The sequence below is a fragment of the Cervus canadensis genome, chromosome 15, assembly GCF_019320065.1.
Source record: "Cervus canadensis isolate Bull #8, Minnesota chromosome 15, ASM1932006v1, whole genome shotgun sequence".
Taxonomy (NCBI): domain Eukaryota; kingdom Metazoa; phylum Chordata; class Mammalia; order Artiodactyla; family Cervidae; genus Cervus; species Cervus canadensis.
In genome coordinates, this window is record NC_057400.1 from 56,916,179 (window position 1) to 56,940,534 (window position 24,356).

General features: G+C 38.3%; 1 protein-coding gene and 1 non-coding gene across 6 annotated transcripts in view; both read right to left on the minus strand.

Moving 5' to 3' along the window:
• Positions 1-336: 336 nt before the first annotated feature.
• On the minus strand, positions 337-440 carry LOC122454053. Its single transcript, XR_006273274.1, has one exon. It is a non-coding gene; the product is annotated as a U6 spliceosomal RNA (small nuclear RNA).
• Positions 441-7,387: 6,947 nt separating this feature from the next.
• CCDC141 (coiled-coil domain containing 141) overlaps positions 7,388-24,356 on the minus strand; it is a 241,259-nt gene continuing 224,290 nt past the window's right edge. For 2 of the 5 annotated variants that reach the window (XM_043488046.1, XM_043488050.1), the window contains 3 exons: positions 22,329-22,445; positions 11,826-12,679; positions 7,390-9,676 (listed from right to left, as the gene is read on the minus strand). In XM_043488046.1, the coding sequence (XP_043343981.1) occupies positions 9,409-9,676; positions 11,826-12,679; positions 22,329-22,445 (1,239 nt within the window). In that variant the 3' untranslated portion in view covers positions 7,390-9,408. Of the gene's footprint in view, positions 9,677-11,825; positions 12,680-22,328; positions 22,446-24,356 lie in introns of all 5 variants that reach the window. The other 3 variants (XM_043488049.1, XM_043488047.1, XM_043488048.1) reach the window with 3 other exon arrangements.

The window sequence follows — 24,356 nt, forward strand, 5'->3', positions numbered from 1 at the left end:
CTAAGCCTTAAATGTTTACATGACAGGGTCTGTGCGCTATACTGGAGGTGTTTTTCCTGAAGCTAGCCCATGAGTCTCAGGGTCAGTTCAGTTCTGATGGAATGGTCATATGGAAAGAGATGAGGGTGCCTGGGATGACTTTCTACACCAACTCTTTGTAAGATTTTCAGAAGACACTTGTTACGAATATAGATACAACTTGATACATTTGTATCCAACTTTGTAGATATATATGGATCTGTAAATGTACATGCATATGTACATCCATGGGTGTACATGTATACCCCTCCTGAACCCCCCTCCCACCTCGCTCCCCACCCCACCCTTCAGAGTCATAAAAATATGAAACGCTTCACGAATTTGCATGTCATCCTTGGGCAGGGGCCATGCTAATCTCTGTATCGTTACAATTTTAGTATATATGCTACCAAAGCAAGCACCCAGTTGTATTTTTAGACAAATGATATATATGACCAAAAATTACTTTCAAGAACGTAGAAATGAAGAAAGCACTTATAGTTACCATCAAGAAAATACAAAATGATTATTGCATTGAAGTTTCTAGTTATATGTAGGTGCCAAAGTAGTCAATTGTATTCCATCTTTTTATTAATTGACCAAGATGTGACATTATGAAACTGATTACTTTTTAAAGTATAATATAATGGCTGACATATTTTAGTTCCAATTTATATCAAGAAATCTTAGAAACATGCTACCATGAGTCCATCCTTACTGATAGGAAAAGCACTTATCCATGCATGGGCAATACATTCACTCTTGCAGTGCAGCGGAGTACCAACTGACGAATCATCCACTCTGGGATTTGATGTCAGAGGTTAAAAGGACTGCTTTTGTTCTAATATTAGTATGTTATTGTTGGAGAAAGCTCAGCTCTACAATTCTATAATTACAATGTCTCTGTTTCTTTCTCTGATAATGACAATGGCAGAAAATGATAAAGTTTGATTTATGTTCCACATCAAATATTCCCTTGTTCTATTGATCACTGCCTATTTCAAATAATTTACCTTTCTCAAAACCCCCCAAAGTAATGCAGAAAGCTGCAAGAAAAATAAAGTGTGAGATGTTGCAACTAGATTTTGAGTATCCATGATGTCTGTAATTAATTTTTGGAAAAGAGACAAGTTACAGATTTCCCACGTTTTGTCTTGATGTCTAAAGATGCCTGATTCAATGTGATTCATTTATTGTTAATTCCTTGCCTTTCTCCTGGATACCATTGGTGCAAGCCTCCTGCACAATGGTTTTGGCAAACTTGCTATATTCATTTAATATTTATTCAAAATCATGTTTTCTATAAACAAAAGCATATTATTTCTCTTCCAATCTACAGAACTTCTGTTTCCTTTTCTTGTCTTATTTACTAGGTAGGACTTACAGTATAATGTTGGATGAGAGTTGCAAGAGAGGATGTTCTTATCTTCTTCCCAGTCTTGGGGTGGCGGGGAGGGGTTTCTCGTCATTAAATATGATGTTAGTTATATGTTTTTTGTAGATGTTCTTTATCAAGTTGAGGAAATTTCTTCTGTTACTAGTTTTCTTAAGAGTTTTTCTTTTTAATTATCATAAACATGTATTAAATTTTCTCCAATGTTATTCCTGAAGCAATTGATATAATTATGATTTTTCTTTTCTTGCCTGTAGATGTGGTGGATTATATTGATTGATTTTTGAGTATTGGATCAGCTTTGTATATCTGGGGGAAAAAATTCCATTGTATGTGAAAGTTTGTTTATTTACTGTTGGATTCAATTTGTTAGTATTGTGTTGAGAATTTTTGTGTTTATGTTTATGAGTAATATTGGTTTGTAGCTTTATGTTAAAATATTGGTCTGGTTTTAGTACACTGTGGTGTACTTAGGGGACAGTGTTCATTTAGAGGATGAATAGTTACTGGTTGACTGAAATATACCAAGGTGACCTCCAGATCAAAAAGAGAACTGAGGCCTTCCAGCACAACCTGGGAGTGCTTATTGGAAAGGCTAGTCATGTCTACTAGTGAATACTGCCAGAGAAAAACTTGACTGGGTTTTTCTAAGACATTTTGCATTGGTTTCCCAGGGTTGCTGTAACAAAGAATAGTCGGCCCTCAGGAGTCGCTGATGCACAGTGGGTAACTTCCTGCTGATAAAGAAAGGTTCCAAGGTACAATGCTATTTTACCTAAGGGATTGAGTATTTGGTATCTGTGGAAGAAGAGGTGTCCTGGAACCAATCCCCAAGTATATTGAAGGAGGACAATACCACAAGTTGGCTGCCTTAAAAACAACAGAAATTTATTCTTTCTCAGTTCTCAAGGCTAGAAGTTCAACATGAAGGCCTTAGGAGGATCGGGCTCTCTCTGAAGTCTCCAGGGAAGGCCTTCTCGTTGCTCCTCCGCGTCAGGTGGGGTCCGCCTCTGGTTTGTGTGGCTTGCCGCAGCTGCAGCGCAGCCACCAGCTTCTGTTACCACTGGTCACCACTTTCTCTGTCTCCTCTGTCTCCACGTCTGTCATGGCCTTCTTGAGAGCATTCGTTGTGGATTGAGGGCTCACCCTGACACTTCAACCAATAACAGTTACCCTAATCCAGTAACTAAAAACATCACGCAGGCACATTTTACTGGGGCCTCTAACTTCCTCTCAGGGCGGTCCCCACATAAATTTCCTAGATCCATAGGAAATTCATCCTGAGAGGGAGAATGAAATCCAAAGCTTACTCAGTTTTCTCATCCTGATGTTTGGTTTCTTCTCCCCTCTGGTCCTCTAATTCCCCACGCATAGTGGAACAGCAGATAAGGTTCCCACATACCCCATTTCCTCACAAAAATGTGTTGAGGGTCTTTTTTTTGGTGGGGGAAAACATTCTTATTTAATCTGATAACCCATACCAGGACGTGATGAGAAATTCTACTACTCCTTTAAAATGCACAGAAATCAATAAATGCACATTTAAGAGGCATCTTCGAGAGCTGCATTAACTTGCATCAAAAGTAGACCTTTGAGGGTCAGCATGGCAATGGCTGCTAGAAAAGACCCTTTGGAGCAGATGGGCACTTAGCTTTTCTGATCCTGCCAGGTACCTGGTTTCCTACTTTGCACTTCCAGCTGCCCTGCTTGCCAACTGCCTGTTTGTAGGGAGGTCTGCATAATATTTGTTACAAAGAAAGGTAGGCTTCTGCCTTTATTAGAATAATAAGAGTTAGAGATTATTTGCCATTGGGTAAGTTTCCTTTTTATTTGAACTTTTGAATTTTTATCTTCAAAAAATTTCATTAAATGATATTTTAATGCTAATATTAAAAAAATACCATGTTGTAATTGTTTGAATCAATAAAAGTTTTTGGAAAATAACAGTTGTTGAATGACAAAGGGAAAAGGTTGTTTCATTAGCCAGTTCTGGAGCTATTATTTTACAAGTATTGATATTTAAGTGGGTTATGAATGGGAAAAGAGCCATAGCAGGAAGCCATCAGAATTCAAATTGAAAACTTCCAATTATGTACTTATTGTTTTAGTTTAAAAAAAAAATCATCAATTTTTCCAGCTACCCCTATGGTTAAAATATGTTTTAATTTCACCAGATTTTGATTGCGCTAACTGGAAATATATGCCCACAAACATCCATGTCTATATAATTTTTTCTGTTCCCTTGTCCTTTGAGGAGGATAGGGTATTAATTTTATGGCATTAAAAAAGAGGATCCAAAAAATTGGGTTTGCCAAGTCCTGGCTTAAACAAATGAAATTTCTATTGAACAGAAGGTAGAGCTATCCGGCCAAATACTCAAAAACTCCAGAATCAAAGACTTGGTCATCTGGAAGAGTGTCATGCATCCAACTTCCGCCCCCAGTGCTTGGGTGGTTCGTTATGTTATATAAACTCTCACCCACACAAGGAATAGCGGTGTGGAGATTCTTGGGGAAAAGCCAAATTCAGCACCTTTGTGCTTTCTGTATTGAGGCTGAATTCATACACAGCTGATAACATTCAAATCTCATCTCATGTGAAGAGACTGGAGAAAATGAATTACTGTTGCTTTGATCAGGACACTGTTTCATTTAGGGAATGTAAATCTTTTGGCTCTTTGATGCAGCTCAAGATTCTGCTTATTATAAATGGAAAACAGTCTGTCATGCTTTGGCATTTGCATTGACACGCACAATACCAGAGTGTACTAGGAGGAGATATTTTATTTTGTTTCAGCTAACTTATTTCATGGACACACTTAAAATACTGTACCTACCACAGGAATGTCAAAAGTTTCAGATGGCAATTTCTAGGAAGGAATGGTCATGAATAAAAATGAATATCGTGGAACAAGATGCAGTAATTTTTCCTTCCTTCATTTGGAATTCAAATAATCTAAATTTTTGCATTTGGCTTTTTTTTTTTTAGATTTACATTTATAAATGAAATGTCAGTTTTAAATTAGATCTGTTCACAATCAGATTATTGAGCCCCTGCTACAATAAAATACTGACAATTTGTGCAGTGTTGTTAAGATGTACATAAATCCTGGTTTTGGCAATTTGGACTTAGTCACTGAGAGGTGAGACACCCACTTCTCCCCTTACACCTAATGAGGATTTACACCTGATTATATCTGCTTTGGGCTTCCCTAGTAGCTCGGAGGGTGAAGCATCTACCTGCAATGCGAGAGACCTGGGTTCAATCCCTTGGTCGGGATCATCCTCTGGAAAAGGAAATGGCATCCCACTCCAGTACTCTTGCCTGGAAAATTTCATGGACTGAGGAGCCTGCCTGGACAAAGGCCATTGGAAAACAAAGCATTGCCAGCAAAGGTCCATCTAGTCAAAGCTATGGTTTTTCTAGTGGTCATGTATGGATATGAGAGTTGAACTATAAAGGAAACTGAGCACTGAAGAATTGATGCTTTTGAACTGTGGTGTTGGAGAAGACCCTTGAGAGTCCCTTGGACTGCAAGGAGATCCAACCAGTCCATCCTGAAGGGAATCAGTCCTGAGTACTCATTGGAAGGACTGATGCTGAAACTGAAACTCCAATACTTTGGCCACCTGATGTGAAGAACTCACTCATTGGAAGGGACCCTGATGCTGGGAAAGATTGAAGGCAGGAGAAGGGGATGACAGAGGATGAGATGGTTGGCTGGCATCACCAACTCGATGGACATGAGTTTGAGTAAGCTCCAGGAGTTGGTGATGGATAGGGAAGCCTGGCATTGCTGCAGTCCATGGGATCGCAAAGAGTCAGACACGACTGAGCAACTGAACTGACTGATATCTACTTTAAAATGCTGGGAAAATGATCCTGGATTTTGACTTTTATCTCCTCAATATTATTTTGACTACTAGAGCCATCACAGATTTTTAAGTTTAAAGTTTCAATTTGGGTGCAGTCCAGATGACCTGAAGCTGTGCTGTGCTTAGTCACTCTGTCATGTCCAACTCTTTGCAACCCCATGGACTATGGCCCACCAGACTCCTCTGTCCATAGAAATCTCCAGGCAAGAATACTGGAGTGGGTTGCCATGCCCTCATCCAAGGGATCTTCCCAACCCAGGGATAGAGCCCAAGTCTCCACATTGCAGGTGGATTCTTTACTGTCTGAACCACCAGAGAAGCCCAAGAATACTGGAGTGGGTAAGTATCCCTTCTCCAGGGCATCTTCCCAACCCAGGAATCAAACCAGGGTCTCCTGCATTGCAGGCAGATTCTTTAGCAGCTGAGCTACCAGGAAAGCCCGATGATCTGAAGGGTTCTCTCTTAAGTTTCATAGGTTAGGTGAGAGAGTTTTATGTATCCTCCACAGTTAGAATCTGATTCTAAGTGGTTAATTTCCATAACAGGAAATAATAATCAGGCAAACAAATAACATCTTTGTCTTTTTACATTCTCCCATCCATCTCTCCAAAAGAAAAAGGAAAAACAAGCTAGGCTTATCTTTTCTTACCTCTGAAAACAATTCAAAAAATATCGAGTGTGACTATGCCTTAGGTGCTGAGAACATGATGATGAACAGGGCTGTCACAGATCCTGCTGATAAGCATCTCTCACTTTAGCCAGGTGACGGATGCTCACGCATGCAATTCCGATGCAACTATTAAGGGACATGACAAGGGCAGCTTGGATGATGACAGGGCACATGACAGGGACATCTATACTGGACTTGATGGGTCAGAAGGCTTCCTGGGGAGGTTGTGTCTCAAAAGGACCTGGAAGGATAAGCAGGAATTAAGCCACATAAAGTTGGGTGGACCACAGTAAGGCAGTTCTGGGAAGGAGGACTGAAGAGAAGTAAGAGCATGATAGGGTACAACTTGAAGTTAGGTATCACTTGATGTTGATCAGAAGCGATCGAACAGAGGCTACGAATGGAAACATAGGTACTGAAGGGCTTTGTGTGATACCTGAAGAAATTTAAACTTGGATGAAGTGGTTAGGAAGTTCTTGCAATAATTTACTTTAAGCCTGTGTCTTGGTTTTAAGTGATGGTTACCATTATTGAATGAATCAGCTAAATGTTCCTGCTTCTTTTTCCAAATATTTTATATATTATAGAATATGCGAAGATTCAAATATGATGATTTCTATGATAAATTTGTCCTGGAATTGAATGTAAAAAAAAAAAAACTTTACCATCAAATGTTTATACATCCTTTTGTTAGGAAATAAAAACAGGAAAAAATGATTTTGCCTTGGTATCGAGTATAGGTTCCTTAAAATTTTTTTGTCATTTTCATTTTCTTATTGAAGTGTTTTGATATTGCTAACTGTCCAGAATTTAGAAGTAAATAGGTATGAATCATATATATATATATCTCAAAATAGAAACGTCATGTCCATTTCCTAAGATTTTCTTAACTTTTAACCAATAATTTTGGTTCATATTTTCATAAGGGGAATTTTTCATCAAGACAAAAATTTTAACCAAAAGAATAATCACACTTAAGTATTTGAAATTAAAATATAGCCTGAAGAATAACTGAACAGCAAGCTATTCTTCACTGCTGTGGGGATTACTAGGTAGTGAGTAACCAGGAAAAATAAGTAGGTAGGTAAGTGGGTAGATAGGTAAATATTAATAAATAGATGGATGGATGGATGAATAGATGATAGATAAAAAGACAGACAGACACACAGCTACTGGAACTATAAAAAGACTATCAGCATAATGCTCTATTTCAACATTTGAGCTCTATGTATATATGTATAAAAATATGTGAGCTATATATATATATATAAAGCTTATATATATATAGATATACCTTATGCTTGATATATAAATCAAATATATCAGGGACTTTATATGCCTTATTTGGTCACACACCATGGGTATATGTATATCCCATTCTGCTCCTCAAATGATTAGCAATAACTAGCATGCAACAGGTAAAGTAAACCAGTAATTCCCAGGCCCTTACAACCTCAAACCAAAATTTCAACCAAGCTGGCATTAATCAGTTTTTCTGGGTCTCTCTGATGTACACATGTTGTTAAACTTTTGTTTGATTTTCTCCTATTAAAAAAATTCAACCAAACTGACAAAATGGGATGGGAGATCCCACTAAATTAACAAGATAGAGATAGAGTAAGATAAGAATTTATTACCTGGGTCTGCCAGCCCTCTTTGGACATAAGTAGGTTTTACTCTTTAGCTTCAAATGAGAATAGCAATTTGGCAAGATAGTCACAATACTTGAAACTGGACAAAAAGGATAGGTGAATTAAGAGACTATGAATTCCCTGGGATACTGCATACATAAGTTTTTAATAGGTTTCTGTCAAAATTTTTAAGAAAATTAAGAGATTAAATTTTTTAATTAAACTGAATACACAGCACAAGAAAATATATGCCACATGTATATTTTTACTTAGCCACACATTTCACATCTTCAGATAACCTCTAGTAACTTTTTAATATCAACTTGAATATATTAAATTTAAACATTTTTATTTGCAGACAGTCTTTACAGCAACATAATTAATTCCTCCTATCAAAAATCTACAATGAATTTCAACTATAGATTTTACCCTAACATGGTGAGACTACATTTAAAATCTAAAAACAAATGCTTCTATACATGCTAATTTTTTTTAATGAACTCACATGATGATCCTCTTTTCTGAATAACATGTTTCAGAAAGGCACAGAACATTCTTCAATATTACAGGGATAATTATAAGAAAAGGATAGACTTCATCTTATGTCATCCTATTATATACTTTTTCTCTCTGAGATCATACTAAATATATCCCCCTGAGTTTAATTTCAAATCTTTGAAAAAGAGATAGTCTTAAGAAATTGGAAAGTATTTAAGTTTCAATTCAGAAAACATCATTTTCCTACATGGAAACAGTTCAAAATCACATACTAACTCCACTCTTTTAATTTTTAATATTCTAAAGAAACAATACCTGAAGGAGAAATAGTGGGCAGGAGGCAGTGTGATGACAAAGTACATTAAAGAATATAATTACTCTTAACCTTCATAGAGTATTTTTCATTTTCCAGATCTTTACAAGACATGAAATGAAGACCATCAATTGCCCAAGAGGTAGATTATGAACCCATTTCCAAATGGGAAAATGAGCACTGAGATGCCTTACCACTATAATGGCTGTAAAAATGGTTAGCAGCAGGACAAGACTAGAAGCAAGAGGAGTTGGTTACAACTATATACACATGGCTGACCAAAATATGTCAGTGGAAGGACAGGAGTACTGTAGATCCACCTCTGCAGCTATGCTCCACCTTGCTCTGTGACACACACAGCTGATGGAAATTTCAATCTCCATTTAAAGCCGATGGCACATTTATTCTCCAATGTCAAACCCATGAGATCAACAGGAGGAATGACTATTTGCAGTGCCATCCTCAGACTCAGGTAGGCTACATTGAAACTACATAGAACATATTTTGATAAAAGGGATCAAGACAGGAAAAGCAAAATTGAAAGACATCTTGCACAATAATGAAAGTTACAATTTTAGCTCAACATTTCTATTCTTACTCTACAAAGAGATGTTTATGAGTACAATTAAAAACAGATTATCAAACAGCTGGCTTTGAAATAAAACTCACATCTGCATGTCTATGTAAGCGTTGGTTTGCATGCTCTTAAATTAGGAGGGAATAAACATGGTATAATTTGACTAGGTTTTATACGGAACACATCTCTTTCTAGAATTCAAAGATGTATCCTGATTCACTGCTAATGATTTACCAAGCTCTTCAAATACATTAGAGCACTAAAGAAAATTAGATTATTTCACAGAGCTGTGGCATTAGCCAAAAAAAGCAATATGGCTAGACTGGCAGTACACTTGGTGGGGGAAGCTAAATGGGAGATGCAGGAAAATAAACAGCTGTATTGTTGTCCTTTAGGCTCATGAGAACGACATCCATGGGTGCCAACCCTGCACTTACTGTGTGAACAGCCAGTACATTAGGGACACGGTAACATAGATGACACACAGCATGATCCAGTTTATCCTCGTGATGGGCGGCTTGTGGTTACCTGTCACGTGGAGGTTGACACTGGAGGAGAGAATGCCACTAGGGTTTTGGGCCCGCGCCACATAGAGGCCTGCATCTGCCTCGCATACCTTCGGAATGAACACCAAGTGTCTTGTCTCCTTGTGTAAAACCTGCAAGTGCCCATCTGCAGACAATTTCTGGCCCTTCTTGTACCTGAAGCAGAGAGTCGATTTTTACAGTCAGGATCATGGTTTATTCACATCATTTCCAAGTTCTAATAAGCACTGCAATTGGGCCCATTGCTACTGCAATATGTTCTAGCGTTAGCAGAAACTCAGTAGCAACCACAAACCCAGGGGAGCTGTTTATCTTTCAAGCAGTGGTTGGCAACTGGTGGCCAAGGAAGTATTTGATGGACTCAGACTGTTTTTTAAACACTGAATTTTTTGACATTTAACAATTAGACTATTGCATATGAAAATTCAGATATCCAACTCCTCTTAACAAAACCAGGCCATCTGGTCACACTGGGCCACCATATTCTCATGGCAACAATTACCCCGAGTGGGAAATGGCACCTTCTATCTGACCTGTGTCATTCTTTCAGCTGCTATGAAACAGCAGCTTGTGACTTCTTAAGAGTCTACTGAAGCAAGACTCTTCCCCATCAGACTCATCCTGAAAGATCCCTGGAGAATACCAATGTGCCCTTTAGAAGGAGGTACAGATATAGCACTTGCTGGCAAGATGAGCTCATTTAATTTTTGTGAATTAATTTCATTAGAAGAAAATGATTTCTAATTATAAGAGCATCCATGCAATTGGATTGTTACTGTAATGACACATTTCTAAAAGTTTCTTATGAATATGAGCACTTAGCTGCAGCATTGTATAAAGCAAATAATGTTTATTTTGCACACTCTAGATTCTTGCTTATTTATTTCTCCTCATGTTGTTCCACCCAAGAAGTGGTGACAAACCTGAATCACTTTCTATTCCCAGTGCCTGAGTGATGATTTTGCATTTTTCTGAGTGTCCTAAGACTGATTCCCTGACAGCTTGCCAGTTGTTAACTGAGAAAAATTGTTGTAAATTCAAGGGCAAGATATTTTTTTCCACAATATCACAATAGTTCTTCAACAATAAATGCTAACCAAGCCATTTTTGTGTGTGGACAAAAACAAGAAATACTTCAGACAACATTTTTATTTGGAGTGAACTAATATTTAATAATGAATTAAATAATGATATTAAATAATGAATTTACTGATATTTAAATTCATAAATATGAAATTCCTGATCTGTAAAAAAAACATGCAATTGTAAAGACAACAAAATAAGACAAAAAGCATAAATGGCTGCACTGTAATCCAAGTGCAATTTCATTTAATAATCTGAGAGACCAATGTTTTTTCATAAATTATTTAGATAACTGATCCACACTTCAAGTACCATCAAAGGGAAAACACAGTAATTGAAATTGTTATTGTCTACTGAAACATTATGATAAACAAATGCTATTTTACTTGGTTTATAAGTATAAACTTGTGCTCACATTTTAGTAACTTTGTCCTCAAAGAAATACATTTAAGGTTGAAAAGTTTCTAAATGTTTAAAAGTAACCCACATGTTAAGGAAGTTAGAACTGCTTTTATAACAAAAATGATTTAAAACCTGTATTCTGTGTTTTACTTTTACTAAAATAAATAGGCTAAAAATAATGATGTCTCTAGAGTAAAACCACATTGTTCACAGCTCAGTTATTATGCCACCTTTCAAAAAGGGGCTTATTGCCTATCATAGAAGCAACTATGAAGGCAATATTTTTATTCCATCTTCAACACTGAAGAAATTTATAAAAAGAAATCTTAGTGAAATAAACAATATTAGAAAAGTGGCGTGTGTGACTATATTGCGAGAGGGAAAAGATGAAACAGGTAAATGACAGAAAAGGGAAATAGCCAAATGCTTTTTTTTTTTTTTTTTTTTACTGAATTCAGGTTATTAAACCAAGAAAATTTCATGCTTGTGTAGAAATAAACAGTAGGAAAGAAGTTCAAGCCACAATCTTTAGAAATGTGGAATGTCAAACTGATACTAAAAAATGGTGCAACTAAGTTGTAGTGCTTTTGGACTTGGTTAAATTACTATTTTATATGGTTATTTTTTAAGAGTATTAGCCATGTGGTTACTAAAAATGAGAGCTGGGGGTTTGATGTGAGATTGAAACATGCACAGCTGCCGTGATGTAGAACATTAACCGGCTTCCCCTAAACTTTAAAGTTAGTGCACACAGAATGATTTGCTTAGAGAAGAGATTCAATTTGTTTCTGTTTAGGGCTTGTCATTATAGGCTACCCACCATGTCAGTGTAGGCTCTGGAAATCCTGTTACTTCAACTTCCAAAGTCACTGGAGAACCTTCCATGACAGTTACGTTAGACAGGAGCCTGGAAAAATTAGGGGCCTGGCCAGCTAGGCTGACCATACTGTTCTTAGCTGGCGTACTTATAATCTCTTCTCGGGGAACCATTTGCCTCTGACAGGCCTGGCTGGGGCCTGGATGAAACCCGAGGCCCGAGAATGCATCCTGGGAAGCATGCAGCCTATTTCGGGTTTTAGTGACGTTATTATCAGCATGCATTTTCTCTGGTCTTTCTAGCAAATGTCCCTGAGCCTGGGGGTGCTGTTGTGAAGCTCTGTCATGCACTTCACTGCGCATGCTCTCTGGAAGTTGAGCCCTGATTTTGTGGAAGGCAGTACTCTTCTCCAGAAATCCTTGGGATGTTAATGGGGGCTCGGCTTGGACCTGGGGGGAAGGCTTCTCAAAATGACTTGAAAACGTTTCTCTCTTATCATTGCAAGCATCAGCAAAAGCAGCAGGTGGAGGAAAGCCAGATTCAGGGGCCTCTCCTGGACCGCTGGCCCCCGTCTGCATCCCGTGGCCGCTGAGGTGATGGCGGGGGAACGGGCTGCCACGCGCCTCCAGCTCCATGTCGGACGGAGCGAGGAGAGAATCGGGGCTTCCTGGGACTGGAGGCAGGGAGATGTCGTCGGGTGAAGCACACTCATATTCTTCTCCTGAAAGCACGTCTCCAGGCAGAAGCAGGCCTTGGACAGCACTCTCTTCGCCGGGGACCAGCTGCTTCACGCCCTGTGGAAGCTGACCCTTTCGTGCTCCGTTGACGGCCAAGATGGCTGCTGGCTGGGCCTGCTCCTTCAAAATGGAAAAGCCAAAGTTTCAAGTTAATGTTGACAAAGCCAACTGGAGAAACAACTTGAGAACAACCGCAGTGAGTGACAGCTGGGGGCCCTGGCCCCAGCCTCACAGAACTTGAAACCATTCGTCCACTGAACCTGAGCATAGACAGTCCCATGACTAAGGAATGGGTAAACTGACCTTCGGCCGCTAAGTGAGAGGTGACAGATCTTGTGAAATAGAGGAGAGAAAGCCCTGGTTCTCGTCTCTCATGATGGGGTTGGACTGGATCCATGTTTTTCAAATCATGGTCTGAGGAGTCTTCTTCCACTAGCAAATTCTGCTTTGGTTTACTTATCTGTCTGCACGTCATAGAATGTGGTTCCTAAACATCAGAAGCTTCTTTTTAGGTGATTCTCACATCCTCCAAGAATAACCCTGCTTTTTTCTCAGGAAAGCCATTCCTTTTTTTAAATTATTGTGGCAAAATATACACACAATCTAACATTTACCATTTTAACCATTTTTAAATGTACAGTTCAGTGGCATTAGGGACATTCATGTTGTCATGCAACCATCTCCATTATCCATCTCCAGAACCTTTTCCTGTTTACAAATTCAAAGTCTGTACCAATAAAACACTAACCTCCTATTCTCCCCTTCTCAGCCCCTTCTATTTTCTGTCTCTATGAATTTGAAAACTGTAGATAACTCATATAGATAAAGCCATTTTTTAATGACTGGTTTTATTTTCTAAAAGACCCTTAGTTTTATTCTTACAATGAAAAATATCTACTGAGTACCTATTATGTACTGGCTGCTATGCTAGACACAGGAGAGATAAATGGTGAGTAAAACTAGGTAGAATCCTTCCCTCCTGGAGATGCCAGCCTAGTGGGGAAGTAGATACAAAGGGAACAATCATACATTGTGGCCTTTTGCTGGAGAACGCACCAAGACACAGTGGAGGAACACTTGCCACTTGTCTTTCTGCCCCATGTGGAACATATGTCATGCTAGGAGACTGAGGAAACCAGTGATCCATTTCACTTACTCTTTTCTAGGATTTCTCTCCACTTGTCCACATCCATCTCTGGTTTGATAAGAGGTTCAAATATCCTTTCTGGCATGGACTCAAAACAATATTGAAGCTGAAAGAGATCTCATCTATCCCAACCTGCTTGTTCTATATCCACTTCTTTCTTTGCCTTTCCACAGCATTTGGGGTGCATTTTTACTTAATTTAACAGTTACTGGTTTTTGTCCTGTTACTACCACTTGCACATAAAAAAGTTGTGTTCTGTTTTGAGTTTGAGTTCTTCATTTTAGCCCATAGTTCTATTCCTTACATATACAAGTGATTTTTGAGAAATAAATATGTTTTCAGGTTGAAGATTAAAAGCAAAACAATATGCCTTCTACTATTCTACATATATGACTTATCTTCAGAGAAAGCATAAACCCAGTTGAGAAAAAGTGGTTTCCTTCAGCCATTTAGTAGAAATTTAAATCCTGAGTCTAAAGCCAGAAGTTCTTAAAAGCTTTTCTCATTAAAAAAAAATTCCTAGTGGGATAAAATATTTGTAAAGAATATGACAAACCAGATCTCATACAACTAAGCAACAATTAAAATATGGGCAAAGGATAAATAGATATTTCTCCAAAGAAGACATACAGATGGCCAATAGGCACAGGAAAAGATGCTTCACATCACTAATTATTAGAGAAATGCAAATGAAAACTACAAAGAGTTATCACTTCCCACCAGTCAGAATGGCCATTGTTAAGAAATCTACAAAAAATAAACGCTGGAGAGGATGTGGAGAAAAGGGAGTTCTCCTACACTGTTGGTGGGAATGTAAGTTGGTGCAGCTATTGTGGAGAACAGGATGGAGGTACCTCAGAAAACTAAAGATAGAATTACCATATCATCCAGCAATCCCATTCCTCAGCATATATCCAGACAAAACTCTAATTTAAAAAGGTACACACCCCCTATGTACACAGAGCACTATTCACAATAGCAAAGACACGGAAATAGCAAAGACACAGCAACAACCTAAGTGTCCATCAACAGAGGAGTGGATAAAGATGTGGTTCATATATATACACAACAGAATAGTATTCAGCTATTTAAAAAAAGAATGAAATAATGCCATCTGCAACAACATGGAAGGACTTAGGAATTTTGCCATACTAAGTGAAATAAATCAGAAAGAGAAAGACAGATACAATACAGTATCACTTGTATGTGGAATCTAAAATATGACACAAATGAACTTATCTTTGAAACAGAAAGAGACTCATAGACATGGCAACTTGTGGTTGCCATGGTAGGGGGAAGTTAGGGGAGAGATGGATTGGGAGGTTGGGTTTATCAGATGTAAGCTATCATATAGAGAACAAATAAACAATAAGGTACTACTGTATATAGGAAACTATATTCCCTATCCTATGATAAACCATAATGAAAATGATACATGTATATATATGTATAACCGAATCACTTTGTTGTGCAGCAGAAATTAACACAGCATTGTAAATCAACTATACTTCAATTAAAAAGTCACTAAATAAACACATATTGCATAGGGCATGCCCCTCCTTCTTTTGGTTTTCCTACCACAGCTTAGCTCTGTCTTTCTTTCCACCTCTTCCTGAAAGTGGAGTGCTTATTTTCCTTTTCACAGTGACTTTGATCCAAAAATAGTCTAAGAATCTCCTCTACACCATTCTGAGAGCCCCTGTTTGAATACTTTTTCCTGAAAGAGTACTTTCTTGGAAAATAATTTGATACTTTATTCATGTTAAGAATAACTTCATAGGATAGCAAGCACATTTGTTAATCTTAGGATCATGCAGAGGCAGGCAACTTCTCAATGACTTCTTTGGGCAGCCTATGCAACAGGCTGAGGAGAAAAATTTGGGTAAAACTCCAGACTAATCCCCCCACTTCATACTCCCCCTAGGAAGGAACTGACTTATGAAGCTGTGGGTTTGGAAGAAGAAAGTGAGCATGGTCAGCTCTGTCTCTCTGAGGCTCTCTCTTTTGGATCTGCCTTCCACCAAGTGGGTGCATCCACATTAGTTCTAAGGCATGAACACCTCTGTATGGGAAGCCTGTGTTGTTCAGCTGTGCACCCAAGTGACTGGGAAGCCAAGTCTGTCTCATCAGAGATGAAATTTTGGGAAACCCACTAGAAACGTCCCACCCCTGACTTCCAATCCAGCTTAACTGGTTACTAATTCCTGACTCAAGTGTCTCACTTTCAGATGCTGATAGACTCATGAAGGGAATCCAAGGAAATATATATATATATATTTATATTTATATATAAATATATTTATTTATTATATTATATATAATTATTTATATATTTATAAGTATATATATAATTATATTATATATAATTATTTATATATGTATATATATATATTTACTCCCTATAATTCCTGAAGTAGAAAAATACTTTCCATTAAAAATAACAATACCAGATAATTTCTACTGACAATAAGAGAGAGTTCTCTCAAATCTTTTTCTAGAAACCTTTCAAATTATTAATGTTATCCCCCAAATGTGCTTATTTCTGGGACTTATTTACTTTCCAGGTGGAAAGTAATGGGTAGAATCATCATCTCTTTGATCTATATGCTACATTTTTATGAAAGTGATTTTATTAGTTCTTCTTTTGTTTTTATAAGAATCACACAGGACTACTGATTTGCAATTTTGATTCTCAAAATTCTCCAAGCTAGGCTTCAACAGTACGTGAATTGAGAACTTCTTGTTCAAGTGGGATTTAGAAAAGGCAGAGAAACCAGAGATCAAGTTAACATCCACTGGATCACAGAAGATGCAAGAGAATTCCAGAAAAAAACATCTACTTCTGCTTCATTGACTATATGAAAGCTTTTGACTGTGTAGATCACAACAAACTGAGGAAAATTCTTAAAGAGATGGGACTACCAGACTACCTTACTTGCCTTCTGAAAAACCTGCATGCAGGTCAAGAAGCAACACTTAGAACTGGACATGGAACAGCGGACTGGTTCCAAACTGGGAAAGGAGTACATCAAGGCTGTATATTGTCACCCAGTTTATTTAACTTATATGTAGAGTACATCATGCAAAATGCCAGGCTGGATGAATCACAAGCTGGAATCAAGACTGCAGGGAGAAATATCAGTAACCTCAGATATGCAGATGACACCACCTTTATGGCAGAAAGTGAAGAGGAACTAAAGCGCCTCTTGATGAAAGTGAAAGAGGAGAGTGAAAAACCTGGCTTAAAACTCAACATTAAAAAAACTAAGATCATGGCATCTGGTCACATCACTTCATGACAAATAGATGGGGAAACAATGACAACAGTGGGAGAGTTTATTTTCTGGGGCTCCAAAATCACTGCAGATGGTGACTGCAGCCATGAAATTAAAAGATGCTTGCTCCTTGGGAGAAAAGCTGTGACAAGCCTAGACAGCATATTAAAAAGCAGAGACATTACTTTGCCAACAATGGTCTGCATAGACAAAGCTATGGTTTTTCCAATAGTCATGTATGGATGTGGCAATTGGACCATAAAGATGGCTGAACACCAAAGAATTGATGCTTTTGAACTGTGGTGTTGGAGAAGACTTCTTGAGAGTTCCTTGGATTGCAAGGAGATCAAACCAGTCAATTCTAAAGGAAATCAGTCCTGAATATTCATTGGAAGGACTGATGTTGAAGCTTAAGCTCCAATACTTTGGCCACCTGATGCAAAGAACTAACTCACTGGATAAGACCCTGATACTGGGAAAGATTGAAGGCAGGAGGAGATCAGTTCTGGGTGTTCATTGGAGAGACTGATGTTGGAGCTGAAACTCCAATACTTTGGCCACCTGATGCAAACAGCTGACTCATTTGAAAAGACTCTGATGCTGGGAAAGATTGAGGGCAGGAGGAGAAGGGGACGACAGAGGATGAGATGGTTGGATGGCATCACCAACACAATGGACATGGGTTTGGGTGGACTCCGGGAGTTGGTGATAGACAGGGAGGCCTGGTGTACTGTGGTTCATGGGGTCACAAAGAGTCAGACACGACTGAGCGACTGAACTGAACTGAAGGCAGGAGGAGAAGGGGACAACAGAGGATGAGATGGTTGGATGGCATCACCGATGCAATGGATGTGAGTTTGAGCAAGATCTGGGGGTTGGTGATAGACAGGGAAGCCTGGTATGCTGCAGTCCATGGGGTTACAAAGAGTTGGACATGACTGAGTGACTGAACTTAACTGAACTATTGATAAAAGTGTTGAACACTGCAAAGTTTAGTACAAAGCCAGCTGTCTCCCCAGGGCAAGGCAAACTGTCTTCCAGGTTGATACTGATAAAATACTTAACACTCTTGGACACAGCTGTAACCTGACTGAATGGCTGTTCAGTTCATATTTCTCCACTTACCTTAAGAGAGTTATTGTGAATGTGTTAATCAAATGACTTCCTGAAATCCCAATAAATTTTATCTGTGGCACAAACCTAGAATTTTCTGTTAAATAATCATCTCAGAAAGCAAAATAAAGTGAGTTTAACACAAGTTTTTTTTGCATAAATCATGTTAGCTTTTGGCACTTCTGTCTTTATTCTCAAATGGAAATAAGCTTTCAGTTTTTAAGTCATTATGCAATTTTATAAAAATCCATTTTAGAATTCAATAAGCTATTGTTTCCTGCATCTACTAGTTTTCCTTTATAAGAATGGTTTTCAAACATTCACATATACCAACTATTTTTAACATTTCTCAATCATAAAGCCATGTTTTGCCATTAGTAGTAAAGAAAAGTGAAAGTGTAGTCACTCAGTTGTGTCCAACTCTTCGCAATTCCATGGACTCTAGCACACCAGGCTCCTCTGTCAATGGAGTTCTCCAGGCAAGAATACTGAAGTGGGTTGCCATTCCCTTTTTGCAGGGGATCTTCCCAACCCAGGGATCAAACCTGAGTTTCTGGCATTGTGGGCAAATTCTTTACTAGCTAAGCCACCAGGGACCCACTGCCATTAGTAGAAAGAGGTAGATAAATCCATGTATCTCAGCACAGACAGGGTATATTTGCATTAATCTGATGAGCTCTGGCAAAGTGGCTGGGAAACTGATTTACTGCATCAAAACATAGCTCATTCTCAATTTTGTCTTTGTTGATTCCTTTTTTTCTCATCTTCTAAATATATGAATGATTGTGATCTTGACTTTAAGTTCTCTAATTTTCTCTCTATACTCTTCCCCTCAAAGATCTCACCACACTTTCATACCTAATGATCAATGAACTTTTACTTAATCCTCAATCTATAGCCTCATATATTATCTCTGTCAGGATTTCTGAACTTCTTTAATTTTCACTGATGGATATTATCACTTGACTTTATAATCACTACCATGTGGCAACCCACTCCAGTACTCTTGCCTGGAAAATCCCATGGACGGGGGAGCCTGGTAGGCTATAGTCCATGGGGTCGCAAAGAGTTGGACACGACTGAACAACTTCACTTCACTTCTTCACTTCACCATGTGGGCAAACAAAGTGAGCATCTTGGAAGAGAGAATATAGGGATATACTATATCCATTTAACTACATGTATAGCACCAATTGTCCAAGTCCGTAGGGTGGGGAGCCTTCTAGGTGGGAAATTTAAGCGATCACCACAAGACTTTATCTTCTAAAATATCTCCACAATAGATAACCTTCTCTTGGGACAAATCAGATTTAAGGTAAGTAGGAAGTGGATAAAGAAAGATTTTGAACACAGGGCTTGGGCTATGAAAGGCATTTCTGGGAAAGGCCTTTGGAAGGGGATTTGGGCAGTCAGGGGGCAACTTGATACCTTTGAGAATTTGGGGAGGACAGATAAGAGAGAACAGAAAGGTGGTGAAGAACACTTTAGTCCTTTCCATTTTTTTGCCAAAGCAAATGTCTGAAGAACATCTTACTCCTCCAACCAGGTGATCAGGATCAGTGGATGAAGGCCCAGGGGCTGTCCTCAGTCACTTTGATAAAAGCATTCCCCTGAATTTTGTGCTGTGAAAGTACTTCCATGCTACTCCTTCATTAATCATTGTGTAACAGATGAATGGCAAGAGGGAAAAAATTTGGCATGCGAATCTACAGTATCATTACATAATAACTTATTTATATTTGTATGCAGCAGTTTCTTAGAACTCCCTTTCCGTCTTATGAAAAAAAGCTACATGGCTGAAATTCAGGAGAACTGTGCTGCCAGCCAACCCAGTTCTGATACTACTTTCTGTGATTTCTGGAGGGCAAAATACTTCATCTCTTTTGGCCTCAGTTTCCTCAACTGTAAAATGAGATTCGATCAGATAATTGTTAAATTCCTTCTAGTACTAGAATTCTGTAACTGTAAATGCAAGTCTTAAATAGCTCTGTGATTTTAGGCAAGGCTCTTATACTCTGTGCCTCTGCCTAACCTTAGGGGTTTTCAGATATTCCTGTGGATTTAGCTTCAGTGCTCACCTTAGGGAATAAAACACTACCACTGATCTGTTAGCAGTACAACGGGCACTGTATTTACTGAATGGCCCAATTTCACCAGCTGCATTGTTGGAGTCAGAAAAATGAGAAGCGCTTTACTATCTCCAGGAAAAAAAATCCTGTGATGAATACATTCTTGCAATAGTTTGGTGGAATTGTTCTTTCTGACTCAAATAATGTTTTGGAGAAAAATAACATTGTGTAAGGGTATTAGAATTGAATCCAGTGACTTCCAGATATGTTTTTTATTTGGTGCTTCTGGTTATCTTCCCACATGGCATTTTAGGAACTCATTACATTGGACTTATAATGCAAATGATAGAGACAATAAGAGGGTAAATATGACTGAACTGTTTAACAGAGAAATTTACTGCCACCCTTTCACTTTGCCAGTTGTGCCAGAAGGCATATGTGAAATAAGGTCAATGAGATCTTGACAGTTGTAGTCATGGATTTTCACTTTTATCCTAAATGCTGATGATCTATCATGTCTTTTAATTTATATTAAAGTAAAAGTGATTTCTCAATGAAAATAAATCTTGCTTTATTTAAAAGGAACCTGTTCCTTTGATTTCTTACTAAGAAAAGCAAGAAAAGGCATTTTTACTAAGTATAAATGAGTGTGTTTCGGTAGCAATAGCTTTTGTTTCTAATTTTAATAGATATATGTTGTTGACCATGTAGAATCTAAAAAAAAAATCATATGATGTTGAATTTAGTATCTCTTGAAACTTAGTTAAGAAAATGTGATGCATTTAATGTTATTCTTTATTATTTCGACTAGTTGGTCTCAATCAAAGTTGATTTCCCCCCCACGGGGACCTTGATAACTTCTATAGACAATTTTTGGCTGTCACAAGTGGTTGGAGAGTGGGTACTGCTGGCTTCTAGTCCACAGGGGCCAGGGGTGCTCCTAAACACCCTACAATGCACCTGGACAGCTCCCACAACAAAGGATTCTTAGGGTCAAAGTGTCAATAGTACTGAGGTTGAGAAAACCTGATTTAGACAATCAGAGTAACCAAAGATCATTTGATACAAGACTGAGGTCCAGCTAAGGTTTGGCAGCTGTCCTTTGCCTCAGAGATGAGCCAGGGTTTAAATGCTACAAGGCCATCCCACACAAAAACATGTTAATTTACTTAATATGGTACTTGCTGCCTGGTGGTTGTATAATTGCATGAGACCTTGACATAGATTTAACCTGCATAAAAGGACCTATAAGGAAGTTCTAAATACCATATTTAATTTAAGAAAAGATGTCTTTCTCCATGAGATGATGGCAATAAGTGGGGAGATTTTTTAGACTCTCGTGCCACAAAAGGTATATTTTATTTTATTTGGGAGCAGTTGAGAATAACGTTGACTCTGCTTGTCCCATCAGTTCCTTGGGAGAGAGACAAACACTGGCAGCAAACTTGGCAATGCATAAAATCAAGAGCTAATTATAGTCCAGGAGCTATGAATAGATAGTGAACAACTTATACTGAAAATCCATAATGATGCAATTTAAATAATGCTTCTGAAATGTATTTGCATTTTGTGAGTATTTGCAGTTTTTGCTACATGCTTAATTTATATGCCTGCATAGATTTTAAAATAATTTAACATTTCTATAAATACTTTAGTGTTTATCTTTCAGTTGCATTCTATGTTTTAGTACATATTCCTAGAAATATCATGTTAGATGTAGATTCTATGGGAACCAGATACAATCTAATTTCATGTATTAAGGTTTTCCAATGGGTAGTGTAAAACAACAAAATCATAGCTTGGTGGTATGATAAAGAGGGAGAAGTAAAATTTGAAGTCGGGATTGAAAGGTCAACAAGAAAGGCAGTTAAACATGGGAGAAACAAAAGTTTGGGGCAATAGTGTGGTGTCTGACTGACTGTCCCAATGCCACTGTGAATTGCTATGGTTCCAGTATTCAATGGGAGAGACTCTGAGGTCAAAGCACCCGTGATAGAAGAAAGACTAAGTAATGAGTAGAAAAGAAGGGAAAAGGACATTCACTGCATCCACACTGGACGATTCAGAAAGATAATAAGGCTTCAATTCATTTTTTTTCCAATGCACAATGATGCTAACCTCAAAACTAAAGCAATAAGTATCTGAGGATACATGGATTTCTTTACCTTATTCCTTCCATCATTGAATATTGTCTGCTTATTTCTTGCTGGTTCTTTTAGTAGGTCAACGCAATCATCATGGAAGTCTTCCAAATTCAGATTCAACTTTAAAACATCTCCCTGCTGTACAAAGTGAAGATTAGTGAGAGCCTGGGCCAGTAAAGTTGGCAGTCATTCAGCAAATGTATCCAACAAAAGGCTGGCGTACTCCCATGAAATGATTTATACAGTTATTTCCAGGTCTCATTCCTCTTTGATAAAAGTTCACTGCCAATAAAAATTGGCTGTTCAAAGGTCCAGCAGGAAGAAAGTTCTTGCTATAATAGGGGAATACCAGATATCTTACCTGCCTCCTGAGAAACCTGTGTGCAGGTCAAGAAGCAACAGTTAGAACTGGACATGGAACAACAGACTGGTTCCAAATTGGGAAAGGAGTATGTCAAGGCTGTATATTGTCACCCTGTTTATTTAACTTATATGCAGAGTACATCATGAGGAATATCTGGCTGGATGAATCACAGCTGGAATCAAGATGGCCAGGAGAAATATCAACAACCTCAGATATGCAGATGATACCACCTTTATGGCAGAAAGTGAAGAGGAACTAAAGAGCCTCTTGATGAAAGTGAAAGGGGAGAGTGAAAAAGTTGGCTTAAAACTCAACATTCATAAAACTACGATCATGGCATCCGGTCCCATCACTTCATGGCAAATAGATGGGGAAACAATGGAAACAGTGACAGACATTATTTTCTTGGACTTCAGAATCACGGTGGACAGTGACTACAGCCATGATATTAAAAGACACTTGCTCCTTGGAAGAAAAGCTATTACCAACCTAGACAGCATATTAAAAAGCAGAGACATCATTTTGCCGACAAAGGTCCATATAGTCAAAGCTACGATTTTTCCAGTAGTCATGTATGGATGTAAGAGTTGGACTATAAAGAAGGCTGAGCACCAAAAAATTGATGCTTTTGAACTGTGGTGCTGGAGAAGACCCCTGATGGTCCCTTGAACTACAAGGAGATGAAACCAGTAAATCTTAAAAGAAATCAACCCTGAACATTCATTGGAAGGACTGATGCTGAAGCTGAAGCACCAATACTTTGGCCACCTGATGTGAAGAGCCGATTCACTGGAAAAGACCCTGATGCTGGGAGAGATTGAGGGCAAGAGGAGAAGGGGTGGCAGAGGATGAGATGGTTGGATGGCATCACTGACTCAATGGACATGAGTCTGAGCAAACTCCAGGAGATAGTGAAGGACAGGGAATCCTGGTGTGCTGTAGTTCACAGAGTTAAAAAGAGAGGGATGTGGCTTAGCTACTGAACAAGAATATGGCAACAGAAGCTACTCTATACCACCTGGAACATGGGCATTAGATAGGCCTTAAAGAAACAGGCATACTTCTCAAAGTGTACATGTTATATCAACTCAAAGGATTTGGGCAGACATTTACTGGGGAGATTCAGCTCTTACCTCCAACTCTAAAACTTACACCGGTTTATGTTATTTGATAAATTACTCTGCTTTAGTATATACTCTATACCTAATTCCAAAGTGGAATGCAAATTAGTACAACCACTATGGAGAGCAGTATGGAGGATTCTTAAAAAACTAAAAATAGAAATATCAATTGATCCAGCAATCCCACTCCTGGGCATATAACCAAAGAAAACCATAATTCAAAAAGATACATGCACCCCAACATTAATTACAGAACTATTTACAGTAGCCAAGACATGGAAGCAACCTAAATGGCCCCTGACAAGTGAATGGATAAATAAGATGTGGTACATATATGCAGTGGAATGTTAGCCACAAAAAGAATGAAATAATGCCATTCGCAGCAACATGGATGGACCTAGAGATTATCGTACTAAGTGAAGTAAACCAGACAAAGACAAATATCATATGATATCATTTATATTGGAATGTGAAAAAAATTATACAAATGAACTTATTTACAAAACAGAAAGAGGTTTACAAACATGCAAAGCACATGTATGGTTACCGAAGGAGAAAGGGTAG